The following is a 13986-nucleotide window of genomic DNA, read 5'->3' on the forward strand; positions in this document are numbered from 1 at the left end:
ATCTCTTAAAATCAGACCAAAAGGTAAATATTGCAAATACATGAACAAGCAATATACTAAAAAAAAAAAAAAAAAAGTGGTCAGCAAAAATAAAAAATATGTTAAACTTCACTAATTATCAAAGGAATGTGAATTCCAGCAATGAGCTACTTGTTATTAAGACTGAACAAGGCTTTTTCAGCCATCTTGGACCCTGTGGAGGCCTGCTGGGAACAGGACTTCTAAAACGACAAATATGTCTGGAAGGCTGTGGTCCAAGGCCATTTTTGCTGGCTATAAGCGGGGTCTACGGAACCAGAGGGAGCACACAGCTCTCCTGAAAATTGAAGGTGTATATGCTCGAGATGAAACTGAATTCTATCTAGGCAAGAGATGTGCTTACGTGTACAAAGCAAAGAACGATACAGTAACTCCTGGTGGAAAACCTAACAAAACCAGAGTAATCTGGGGAAAGATAACTCGTGCTCATGGAAACAGTGGCATGGTTCGTGCCAAATTCCGAAGCAACCTTCCTGCTAAGGCCATTGGACACAGAATCCGTGTGATGCTGTACCCTTCAAGGATTTAAACTTACTGAAAAGTAAATAAATAAAAGTGTGGATTTGTTCCCTTGTATTTTTGTTTAAAAAAAAAAAAAAAAAGACTGAACAAGATGAAGAAGAAAGATAATCCCCATTATGGATCACCACTGAAAAGAGGGGGAAACTCTCTCATTGCTGGTAGGAAAATAAATTGGAAAAATCTTTCTGGAGGGCCATTCAGCAACAGTTATCAAAGTTTCATCTACAAAATGCATTCTATCCGATCTTGCAAGTTTTTTATTTAGGTTTTTTCCCTAAGAATATAGTTGGACAGGTGAGCAATAATTTGTTCTGCTAATGTCCGACCAGGCACAGAGAGCTCTGCTGCTGCTCTCTGCCATGGCCACGGTCCGAGAGCATGACAGGGACTACAGGGCAGCTGTGTACCCACTCTCTTTCTCACTGTTCTTCTAGTTTTTTTTTTTTTTTTTTTTTTTTAACATCTTTATTGGAGTATAATTGCTTTACAATGGTATGTTAGTTTCAGCTTCACAACAAAATGAATCAGTTATATATATACATATATTCCCATATCTCTTCCCGCTTGCGTCTCCCTCCCTCCCACCCTCCCTATCCCACCCCTCCAGGCGGTCACAAAGCACCGAGCTGATCTCCCTGTGCTATGCGGCTGCTTCCCACTAGCTATCTACCTTACGTTTGGTAGTGTATATATGTCCATGCCTCTTTATCGCTTTGTCACCGTTTACCCTTCCCCCTCCCCATAGTCTCAAGTCCATTCTCTAGTAAGTCTGTGTCTTTATTCCTGTTTCACCCCTAGGTTTTTCATGACATTTTTTTTCTTAAATTCCATATATATGTGTTAGCATACGGTATTTGTCTCTCTCTTTCTGACTTACTTCACTCTGTATGACAGACTCTAGGTCTATCCACCTCATTACAAATAGCTCAATTTCGTCTCTTTTTATGGCTGAGTAATATTCCATTGTATATATGTGCCACATCTTCTTTATCCATTCATCCGATGATGGACACTTAGGTTGTTTCCATCTCTGGGCTATTGTAAATAGAGCTGCAATGAACATTTTGGTACATGACTCTTTTTGAATTATGGTTTTCTCAGGGTATATGCCCAGTAGTGGGATTGCTGGGTCATATGGTAGTTCTATTTGTAGCTTTTTAAGGAACCTCCATACTGTTCTCCACAGTGGCTGTATCAATTTACATTCCCACCAACAATGTAAGAGGGTTCCCTTTTCTCCACACCCTCTTCAGCATTTATTGTTTGTAGATATTTTCATGATGGCCATTCTGACCGGTGTGAGATGAGTTCTTCTAGTTTTGACTTATGGGCTTTTTGCTTCCTTAGACACAGACATGTGTCTCTGGGCTGGAAGTAGGAATGACACCACCAAGCTTGCTCAGGATCACTATTGCTTAAACAGCTTTACTGAAGTATATTCAACAAAGTGCAGCTGTTTACGGTATACTATTTGGTATATACACACCTGTAAAACCACCACCACAATCAAGATAGGAACATAGCCATCACCCCTCAAATGTTCCTTTGTGTCTCCTTGTGACCCCTCCTTCCAGCAGCCCCACCTCCAGCCCAGGCAGCCATGGATCTGCTTTCTGTCACTACCCATTAGTTTGCATTTCCTGGAATTTTGTATGAATGGAATCATTCAGTAAACACTCCATTTTTGTCTGGCCGCTTTCACTCAGCATAAGTATGGTGGGATTCTTCCATGCTGTAGCATGCATCAATAGTTCGTTCCTTTTTATTGCTGACGATGTGTAGGTATGATGTGCCACAATTTGTTTATCCATTCACCTGTTGATGGAATTTGTGTTGTTTGCAACTGGGAGCTATTACAAATAAAGCTATAATGAACATTGGTGTGCAAATCTTTATAAGGGCGTATGATTTCATTTATCCTGTGTAATCACCTGGAAGTGGAATGGTTGGCTCATAACTTTTTAATAAGCTGCTTCAAGACAGAGTAATCAAGATTGGATTTACCCTCCTACCTGAAAGAGCTAAAAAAAAAACTACAGAAAAAAATATATGAAACAATGGTTATCAAGACACTGGACATCAGTGACAAAGGCCAGTAATTGCTGAGAGGCAGTAAATAAGGAGGATGAGCCCCATGATGGCTCCAGTCACACTGTGTGAGGGTTTCCAGGCTACAGCACAGGAAAGGGAGACCCAGGCAGGCCCAGAAAATTCCTTAGCTAGAAGATGGAGATGAGGGTCTAGGGGTTCAGAAAGCTGGAGTTAGCAGGAGAGAGGGCCAGAGAGAAAGCTGCAGATATGCAAGGGTCCCCTTTGAGTAGATACCAGAATACAAATTGGAGAGTGCATGAAAGGAAACTCTGGAGGTCTGGGGAAGTAGATGCAGAACAGACACACATGTTAGAATTAGCAGGTACAGACACTAAAAGAGTTATTTAAGTAGAGATATGGAAGACACGTTTTTTAAAAAACCAATGAATTGAACTTCTAGAAGTGAAAACTCTAATGTGTGAGATTGATACACACACACACACACACACACACACTGGCTGGGATTCAGGGAGGATTAGACACTGCAAAAGAAAGAATTAGTCAACTTGAGTACACAGACATACAAAATATTCAAAATGAAACACAAAGAGAAAAAAAAGATTGTTTTAAATGACAAGAACACCAGTGAGGTGTGGGACAATTTCAAGTGTCTCACAGGTAGTGACACCAATGAAAGTGAAGGGGGTAGGTCAGGAAAAATACTTGAAGAAATAATGTCCCCCAATTTCCCAATCTTCATGAAAACTTTAACCGCCAGATCCAAGCAAAAGCTGAGTGTCATAGACATGAAGAAAACTACACCAAAAAAACCAAATTGCCCAAAACCAGCAATAGAGAGAAAAATCTTTAAAGCACCTAGAGAGAAAAGACACTTTACAGGGAACAAAGATAAGGATACAGTGACACAAAAACAGATGAAACTGTGAGAAGCAGACAGCACCACAATCTCAGAGGGCAACTTCCACCCCTGCCGGTGAGTGAGAGGACAGGCAGGCAGATGAGCAGGTGCAGGAGGCTGGACGACACCATCAGCCACCGTGACCCAGACGGCAACAGACTCTGCGCCCTTCACCAACTTAGACCACATTGTGGGAATAACCCAAGTCTCAGTAACTTTCAAGGATTCAGGCCATATGGTGTGTTCTCTGACCACCACAGAATAAAACTGGGAATCAGTAGTTACATGAGGACATATGGAAAATTCCCAAATGCGTGAACACTAAAAGACGTGTTTCTAAATAACCCATGGATCAAAGAAGAAATCAAAAGGGAAAAGAGAAGGTATCTTGAACTGAATTAAAAATGAAAATATACTGTATCAAAATAGGTGGGGTGTCACTAAAGCAGTATTCTAAGAGACAATTATAGCACGAAAGGCCCACATTAGAAATGAAGTCAGGTCTCAAATCAACAACCTCAGCTTCTGCCTAAGAACTATAAAAAGAACAAATTAAGCCTAATATAATCAGAAGAAAGGAAATAATAAAGATCAAGGCAGAAATCAGTGCCTTGAAGAAAGAGAGAAAGTCAATGACATAAAAGCAGGTTCTTTGAGAACAATAAAGTCTATGATCAACCTCTAGCCAGACTGAGGAGAAGAAAAAGAGGCCACAAATGACAAATAACCACCACAGAACATAATTTTTCCTCACCATCCCATTTCTGGACTCTTGTTTATCATTCTGGGGAGACACAAAAAGTACAAACAGGAGAGCCAAAAATGGTCACACCAAGCAGATGAAGCAACTCAAAGAAATGTCAAATGGGGACCTTGAGAAGGGGCACTGTCATATGGGATGGGGGGCAATGTCATGTGGGGACTGTGGAGAACAATGGAATACAGGAGCGGTAGAGGCAGAGGTGTTAATATATGGGCTGTCACACGTGACTGTCTTCCTTGACATGGCGTGATATGGAGGCTGGGACCTGGACCTCCTTCCTCCTAACCTCAGTGGCAACTCTGATCTTGAACTAGATCCACTTGGAATGCAAGGCTAGACTGTTTATTTTGGAAGGAATTTTGTCCATGGAATAAACACTGATGATGATACCTTTTTCAGAAATGAGACTGAGCTAACAAGTTGTTACATTTGTAACTAAGTTAAGACTTTTTGTTCTGTAGAGAGAATCTCAATAGTCTTTGGAAGTGTATTCTTTCATAGGCTTACCTCAATTCAATAACTTATCTGGTCTCAAGAATGCCGGAACTGGCCCTGCCCAGCACACAAAAATTTCCATTTATTTTTTAGGCTAGGGCAGCAAACCTGGATCCAGAGAAGGAGAAGAAAGCAGACACTGCTGACAGCAGATGTCCTGCCAGTAAGTCAGGTGGCTACGCATTCCACCAGGCAACCCTGTCAAGAGGTCAGATTGTAAGTGGTACATGTCGACAGCATGAGTCCTTGGTCCCTGGCAGACTCAGTTTCATTGGTCAATTTCGGTTTGGGATATGATGTTACTCAAATGCTGGTGAGCCTTTCGTGGCTAAAATATGCCTAACTGTGTTGATTTTTAAAGGAGCAAGTTGCCAGATAGCTGAGCTATAATGTCGAGAGGGTATCCTTGCTTCCGGCAGGGCTTCTGAAGCTCTCCAGCTTGGCCTGATTTTCTGATCTTTCTTCCACCCACATTTCCTGCTGGTGTTCTCTCTGGAGATATTTGGTTACTGACACAAACATATTACCCTGATCCCAGATAATACAGAATTTTTAAGCTTCTAAGAGTGACTCTACAGAACCTACCATGGCACAGGATCTCCCCCATCTGTCTTGGTACAAAAGAAAGTAGAAACAGATGGTGCAGGGCCCAAGACAGGGCTGGATCTCATTAGGCAGAAATCAGAACAACTAAGGATGTCTACTCCCTGAGGATCTTAGATGCCTTCATGCTCTGGAACTCTTACCCTTAAAAGATAATTGGAGAGAAGGATAAACCATGGGCCCAGCTGGAGAAAGGAGGTGTTAGGAAGTAGTTCACATTGTTAATGTTGCATGTTACAACAACCTTAAATTATTTTTGAATTAAATTTTTTACTTTGATAAACCTATAACTAAAACCTATAACTATAGGTTGACATGCAGTTTTTAAAAAGTGTACAGAGAGATCCCACGTATACTTTACCCAGATTTCCTCAACGGTAACATTTTGAATAACAACTACAGACAATATCTCAACCATTGATATGGTCAAGATCCAGAATGCACCATCACGAAGATACCCCCTGCTGCCCTTTTTTAGCTACTCCCTAATCCTTTAATTAGCTCCTCCGCTAATCTTCTCTCCATCTCTATAATTTTGTCATCTCAAGAATGTTGTATAAACACAATCATATAGTATGTAATAACCTTATGAACTTGGCTTTTGCCCTCAGCATAACTGGAGACTGGCCCAGGTTGTTGCCTTTACCAATAGGCCTGCGTACTGTTCCGTGGTGTGAAGATTCTGCAATTTGTTTAACTGTTCAATCAGTGAAAAATATTGGGGAGGTTTCCAGTTTAGGAGTATTACAGATAAAGCTGCGAGGAACATTCATGCACAGGTTTTTGTATGAATATGTTTCCATTTCTCTGGGATAAGTGATCAAAGGTATCATTTCTGGGTCATACATTTTCATGTTTCACTTTATAAGAAATCGCCAAACCACTCCCCAGGGAGTGGCTGTACCATTTTACATTCTCCCCAGCGCTGGATGAGTGATCTAGTCTGCATCCTTGCTGGCATTTGGTGACACTATTTTGTAGTTTCGCTATTCCCATAGGTATGTAGTGATATATCATTGCGGTCTTACCTTGCATTTCCCTAGATTGCTAGTGATGTTCACATCCTTTCATGTGTTTATTTGTTATCTGCACATTCCCTGCAGTGAAATGCCTATTCATTTGAGGTCCATTTTCTAACTGGATTATTTGTATCTTTATTGTTGAATTCCAAGAGTTCTTTATATGTGTGAAACACTAGTCCTTTGTTGAATATGTGGTTTGCAAGTAATTCCTTCTAGTCTATAGATTGTACTTTCATCCTCTTAACAGGGTTATTTGCAGCACAAAAGTTTTAAATTTTGATGAGATTCAATTTATCGATTTTTTTTTCTTTTAGGGATCATGCTAATTTTCTCCTTTGCATTTTCTTTTTTTCAAAAATGTTATCATTTTATACTTTCCCACAATCCATTTTCAGTTAATTTTTGTAGAAGGTGTGAAGTGTAGGTTGAAGGTTTTTTAAAAAAATTTATTATTTATTTATTTTTGGCTGCACTGGGTCTTTGTTGCTGCGCACAGGCTTACTCTAGTTGCGGTGAGCGGGGGCTACTCTTCGTTGCGGTGCGCGGGCTTCTCATTGCAGTGGCTTCTCTTGTTGCGGAGCACAGGCTCTAGGCATGCGGGCTTCAGTAGTTGTGGCTCATGGGCTCAGTAGTTATGGCTTACGGGCTCTAGAGCGCAGGATCAGTAGTTGTGGCGCACAGGCTTAGTTGCTCTGTGGCATGTGGGATCTTCCCGGACCAGGGCTTGAACCCGTGCCCCCTGCATTGGCAGGTGGATTCTTAACCACTGTGCCACCAGGGAAGTCCTGAAGTTCTTTTTTTCTTTTGCTTCTGGATGTCCAATTGTGCCAGCATCATTGTTGAAAAGGCTATTCTTCCTCCATTGAATTATTTTTGCACCTTTGTTAAAAATTAGTTTGCCCTATTTGCGATGGGCCTATTTCTGGATTCTCTGTGTCTGTCCCTCTGCCACTGCCACACTGTCCTGATCACTGTCACCACATAGCATAGCTGCCTTCTCCACAGGCATCAAGTACCTTCCCTCTGCACAAGAAACCAGCTATCTATGAGAATTATAAATTTTGTCATTCACAGCATTTGAAGAAAAATGCTCACCCTCTGCAGGGCACTGGCTGTTACTAAGGTATTTCAAAGGTCAGCTCACATTCCTGAACTCTGACTCTCAAGTTTCCTTGCTGCTTTCCTGACAACATGGCCAGGGAGATGGTAAAAAAATGCAGTAACTTACAAAAGTATAGACTCCAAGAAGGAGGCTGTGGCAAGCACAAATCTCTGGAAAATGATTCAACTCAGGCCAACTGCCAACCTTTCTAAGGTCTTTAGTTTTTCGAGGCCAAGAGTTAGTATTTTAGTGCTATTTAACCAATTCCACTACGTAGAAACTTAATAGGGAGAGACATCCAAGAGGGTCAGCCCTGGAATAGGGTTCCCCCAGTCCCAAAGATTTTCATAACTTATTCTACATTGACTTGAATTCTGAGCATCTGATCAGATAAATCTCCACACAGTGCAGCGAGTGGTGACCTTCCTGGGTGTGGCAAACCCATAGGTGCTAGTTGTGATTTGGACTCTTTCTCTTCCACGCAAGAAAGATCTAGTGGGATGTCAGTGAGGAGTGTGGGTTCTGACAGGGAACCTCTCGCGTCTGCTCTTCCCCTCCCCTTGGCCCCACTTACAGCTATTGAATTGTCAAGCCCTTCACGATTCCTGATGAGTTACTCAGGACACACCCACAACTGGCAGCACCCATGTGTGAACTGCGGCTTTAGAATTTATGCAAGATAGGCACTTACCTCAAGCTGCTATGGAAATGTCTATGGAAGTGTGGTCCTGGTGACATGGATCCGGGGTGTCCCTATGGGATTCTAACAGATCTTATCCCTCGGGAGCAAGTTGCTCACCTGAGGGGGAGGTAATGAGGCACTCCGACCTCAGAGGCTCCTGCATCATTATGTTCTATCTCTTAGGAGTACACAGACCCCCACATGGTTTTAGGGGAGCTCCAATTATGCTCCTATTTAAAATAGCAAATTGAGTCATTTGTTGCAACGTGGATGGATCTAAAGACTGTCATACAGAGTGAAGTAAGTCAGAAAGAGAAAAACAAATATCGTATATTAACGCCTGTATGTGGAACCTAGAAAAATGGTACAGATGAACCGGTTTGCAGGGCAGAAGCTGAGACACACATGTAGAGAACAAACGTATGGACACCAAGGGAGGAAAACCGCAGTGGGGTGGGGGGGTGGTGTGCTGAATTGGGCGATTGGGACTGACATGTATACACTGATGTGTATAAAATTGGTGACTAATAAGAACCTGCAGTATAAACAAACAAAAACAACTAATAAATAAATAAAATAGCAAAAGATAATTCATTTTTGATTTTTAACTGATCTTTTTCAGAGTTAAAGAACTCAGATGATCTACTTGTTTTAAAATTCTTATGATAATCAACTTAAGATGCCAACAAAGCCTCCCTAAATGAAGCTCTACATAGAGTAAAATAAAAAGTTTGTGAAATTATTTGAGTATTTCACTTTTATCAGATTTGTGGAATTAAATTTCTCAGAAAGTTGGAGTTAATTAAAAACTATATTGTCCTTATCTTCAATTATCTACAGTAGCTTAAATGTATTTGTTGTGGGTCAAATTGTATCTCTCCCCAAAGACGCTGAACTGCTAATCCCAGTACCTGTACATGATCAAATTAAGATGAGGTCATGAGGGGCTTCCCTGGTGGCGCAGTGGTTAAGAATCCGCCTGCCAATGCAGGGGACATGGGTTCAATCCCTGGTCCAGGAAGATCCCACATGCTGCGGAGCTACTAAGCCCGTGTGCCACACTACTGAAGTCAGCGAGCCACAACTACTGAAGCCAGCGAGCCACAACTACTGAAGCCCATGCGCCTAGAGCCCATGCTCCGCAACAAGACCACAATGAGAAGCCTGCACGCAGCAACAAAGACCCAATGCAGCCAAAAATAGCTCAATAAATTTATATTAAAAAAAAAAAGATGAGGTCATGAGGGTGAGCCCTAACCCAGTGCAACTGTGTCCTTACAAAAAAAGGGAAATTTGGACACAAAGCCATGCACACAAGAACGTCATGTAAAAATTGGAGTTATGCTGCCACAAGCCAAGGAGCTGTGAGAAGTAAGGAGAGAGGCCTGGAAGTGACCTTTCCCGAGCGCCTCAGAGGAGCCCAGCCCTGCACACCACCACCTCGTACTCGGGAACTCCAGAATGGGGAGACAGCACATTTCTGTTTGTTGCAATAGCCCTAGAAAACTAATACAGTATCTTATTTGGGGAAATAATTAGAGTTTGTAAGACTCCAAGCTAAACAGAAACTTCTTCATAAAGAAGCCAGCTGAGAGTGCAGTTTAGTCTTTGAGAATTCAACTTTTTTGGCCCCCATTACAAGATAATTTGGTTCAAATAAACAAATTATGTCTTCGTAGTAACACAGAAGTGCTGGTTTATATCCATAGCGCCTCAAATGCTATTCTAGCACACATCTAAATAAAAAGAGATTAACAGTAATATTTCAACTTTGCTGGAGCTGTGTCTGCCAGGAAGAAATGAATCAGCAGCTACAAAAATGTTCCTTCTTGTGAAGTTATCACAGGCAGACATAATATAGTCCATGAAAGCAGAGAAAATTTATCTCAGAGGCTGTCTGTTTCAACATTTCTGTCTGGTTATTGCCAATTCTAATTTATTAAATATTTATAAATCATACAAATAATTCTATTAAATTTAATTAGCATTTTTTGTGACATCCGTCACGGGAAAAATTCCAAGATATACTTAGCTGTATAGAATAGCTCAGAAAAACAACAAGAACCATTAAAACTAATCATATCCCACAACTGTGATTCTACCATTTTGTCATCTACTTGAATAATAGGTCCTTTTTATTTATTTTTAACATCTTTATTGGAGTATAATTGCTTTACAATGGTGTGTTAGTTTCTGCTTTATAACAAAGTGAATCAGCTATACATATACATATATCCCCATATCTCCTCCCTCTTGCATCTCCCTCCCACCCTCCCTATCCCACCCCTCTAAGTGGTCACAAAGCACTGAGTTGATCTCCCTGTGCTATGCAGCTGCTTCCCACTAGCTATCTATTTTACTATCTATGTGGTAGTATATATAAGTCCATGCCACTCTCTCACTTCATCCCACGTTCGTCCCTTCCCTGTGTCCTCAAGTCCATTCTCCATGCCTGCATTTTTACTCCTGTCCTGCCCCTAGGTTCTTCAGAACCATTTTTTTTTTTTGAGATTCCATGTGTATATGTTAGCATACGGTATTTGTTTTTCTCTTTCTGACTTACTTCACTCTGTATGACAGACTCTAGGTCCATCCACCTCACTACAAATAACTCAATTTCGTTTCTTTTTATGGCTAAGTAATATTCCATTGTATATATGTGCCACATCTTCTTTATCCATTCATCTGTTGATGGACACTTAGGTTGCTTCCATGTCCTGGCTATTGTAAATAGAGCTGCAATAAACATTGTGGTACATGACTCTTTTTGAATTATGGTTTTCTCAGGGTATATGCCCAGTAGTGGGATTGCTGGGTCGTATGGTAGTTCTATGGAAACACAAAAGACCATGAATAGTCAAAGCAAACTTGAGAAAGAAAAACGGAGCTGGAGGAATCAGACTCCCGGACTTCAGACTATACTACAAAGCTACAGTAATCGGGCCTTTTTAAAAAGCTTTTCATTGGAAATAGTTTCAAATGATTTCAATGAGCACTCATATACCTTTCACTCAGAATCACCTGTTACCATTCTGCTCTTTTTACTTTATTATTTGCCTTCTTCGTATCCATATGCATATTCCAGTAGTTTCTTCTTGCTCAGTACTCAATTTACTGAGTATTTACTACATATTTACTGAGTACCAAGCCCTGTAGAAAGCACTGTGGTGGAGAGAAAGTGAATGAGACAGAACTCAGCTCTCAAGGGCAGACCAGGATCAGGCCCACCTGATCATTTTTAGTCGAATGCAGGAATAATCAGGTCCTTACATATTGAACTAATCTTAGGAATTATGGGGTACCTTCTTCCTAGGCAACCTCAGTGTTTTCATCATTAATGGCCCCACTCAGTTTCCCATGAAGAAACTCATCATCCTGCAGATCCAATTGGGCACAAAAGTTGCCCACAACTATGCCCATAATCCTGAGACCAATAGTTTTCAATTTCCAGGAATATTGTGTCTTCTTGGTGGACATACTTTTAAGTCAATGGGCCCCCAGACCCTGGGATTGTGACTGGCACAAAATACTTGGAGAGTGAATAAATCTTGAAACTCAGTTTGAATAATCATATATTAAGCCCATAGAGAGCACTTACTGTATGCAGGTGCTGACATTCACTTCTCTCAGGGGCCCTTGGGAGAGTCTGTACTACTATCCTCCTTTCACAGAGGTGGGCATTAAGATGTGAAGAGGTCAATCACTTGCCAAGGTCCACCCAGCCAGTGGTTAAAACCGAATCTCAGGGCTTCCCTGGTGGTGCAGTGGTTGAGACTCCGCCTGCCGATGTAGGGGACACGGGTTTGTGCCTCGGTCCGGGAGGATCCCACATGCCGCAGAGCGGCTGGGCCCGTGAGCCATGGCCGCTGAGCCTGCGCGTCCGGAGCCTGTGCTCCGCCACGGGAGAGGCCACAACAGTGAGAGGCCCGCGTACCGCAAAAAAACAAACAAAAAAAACGAATCTCACTCAGCAGGTGCTTGACCATCAGACCTGCCTGCCTCTTCAGGGAATCCATCCTTTCCGCATGTTCAGGTTAAGTTGATATCTCTTTGAACAAACCTTTATGAGCCTGTTTTCTCCTCCAAGATTCAAGTTTAGGGTATTCAGATATCTTGCATCATCAGTTAGAAAACACCGTGAGTCACTGCAGATTCAGTAAGTTGGGTAGATAGAACCCAGCTATAATTACAAAAACTCCTGGATATGAGGGGAAGCACAGCAAATTTCCTTGACAGTCAGGTTTCTGTGACCTAGGCTGTCTGACTGCATTTAAAAAGTCAAGCCTTCTAAAATCTTCTTCAAGATATACCCCAAATTGGAGAAGTTAAGGGAAGAAACGGAAAGGAAACCCACCCTCTTGATGGCTTCCTTTATTGTGAATATCACCGGCCCTCACGGCTCACAACACAGACCTTTCTGAAGCCAGGAGCTGCGGACATTGGATGAGCCAGCACTCTCTGTAAACCCCACATCAGCTGTCACAAGGACCCCGTGTGTGGAAAGTGAACGCAGATCTTCCACAGTTGGACAAAACTTCCCAACTTCTCCCCGGCAGGTGGGTGCTAAGAAATTACTCAATAAAAATTAAAAAAAAAAAAAAAAAAACCACAACGAGATTTCAATTCACGCCTGTTAGGATGGCTATTATCAAAAAGACAAGAAATAACAAGTGTTGGTGAGTATGTGGAGAAAAGGGAACCCTGGAACACTGTTGGTGGGAATATAAATTTGTACAGTCATTATGGAAAACAGTATGTGGGCTCCTCAAAATATGCAAAATAGAACTATTATATGATCCAGCAATCCTATTTCCGTATATATACCTAAAAAGTAAATAAAATCAGTATCTCAAAGTGAAAAAAATAAAAAAGGACCAAAACCCACTCAGGCAGACTGTGTAACTTGAGGTCAGAATGTTCTGGATCTTCTGGATGTTCCTGCCTCACTCAATCATACAATTGAGTCATAAGAGGAAAATATGTGGGGAAAAACCCTTCTGGCATCTCTAACTTACACTGGCATTCTCAGCGGCCTGGCCAGTTCCTACAAAGCAGTGAATCCCAGAGAGACTGCAGAGCAGTTTTGAGACCTGGGCATCAAGAATTTGGGAAGGAGTTGCCTAGGGGACAAAGTCCTTCTGCTCAGTAAGAAGTGCAGACTGGTGTGGAGCTTCTATTCCAGGCCAGATTGTCACAGCTGGAGAGACAGCCGGGGGCCCATTCAGGGAGCCAGGCCAGTGAGGAGGAGACCGGTGGATTCTGCGGGAGGCTGGCAGCCCCACGGCATTTCACTGCGATGAGTCACTTAGACAATACGAAGAACAATGTGATTTGTAGGTGGTTATTGATAGCTCCAGGCATCAAATCCTTCTAGTTCATAAAGATACAAATCTTAATGATTAATGGTTAAGATGAAAAAATAACTACCCTCAAGTTAGGAAATTCAAACAGATTGTTTCCTCAGATCACACCACACAAAAGAGGGTCTGTTCTGTGAAGCGCAGCCTGTTCAGCCTGTTCCAATGCCAAGTACATTCCCGGTCCTACCCCACCCAAGGCCAGCTAAACTCTCCCTGCAGAAACTTGAGTTCGCCAGGCATAGACACACCTGGGAGCCAGGTGAGAGAGGCTCGGCCCTGACAGCATTGGCTTTCGTGAATATACTTCAGTAAGGGTCTCATGCGACGGTAGGTCCAGAAAGAACTGTGTTTTTTCATGGTACAAAATGAAGATTAGTGATTACATTGCTGCTGAAAATCTCCCTCATCCTAATCAAGAACAGCATGTCAAAAAGGCAAAGACACAGCC

At 41.9% G+C, this 13986-nt stretch overlaps 1 protein-coding gene across 1 annotated transcript; it reads left to right on the forward strand.

The window, feature by feature from the left end:
* Positions 1-169: 169 nt before the first annotated feature.
* Positions 170-615, forward strand: LOC101273066 (60S ribosomal protein L35a-like). Its single transcript, XM_033411273.2, has one exon. It carries the CDS (start codon positions 236-238, stop codon positions 566-568), a length of 333 nt encoding a protein of 110 aa, XP_033267164.1. The 5' UTR covers positions 170-235; the 3' UTR covers positions 569-615.
* The last annotated feature ends 13371 nt before the right edge of the window (positions 616-13986 follow it).

Source organism: Orcinus orca, chromosome 9 (assembly GCF_937001465.1).
Source record: "Orcinus orca chromosome 9, mOrcOrc1.1, whole genome shotgun sequence".
Classification (NCBI taxonomy): Eukaryota; Metazoa; Chordata; class Mammalia; order Artiodactyla; family Delphinidae; genus Orcinus; species Orcinus orca.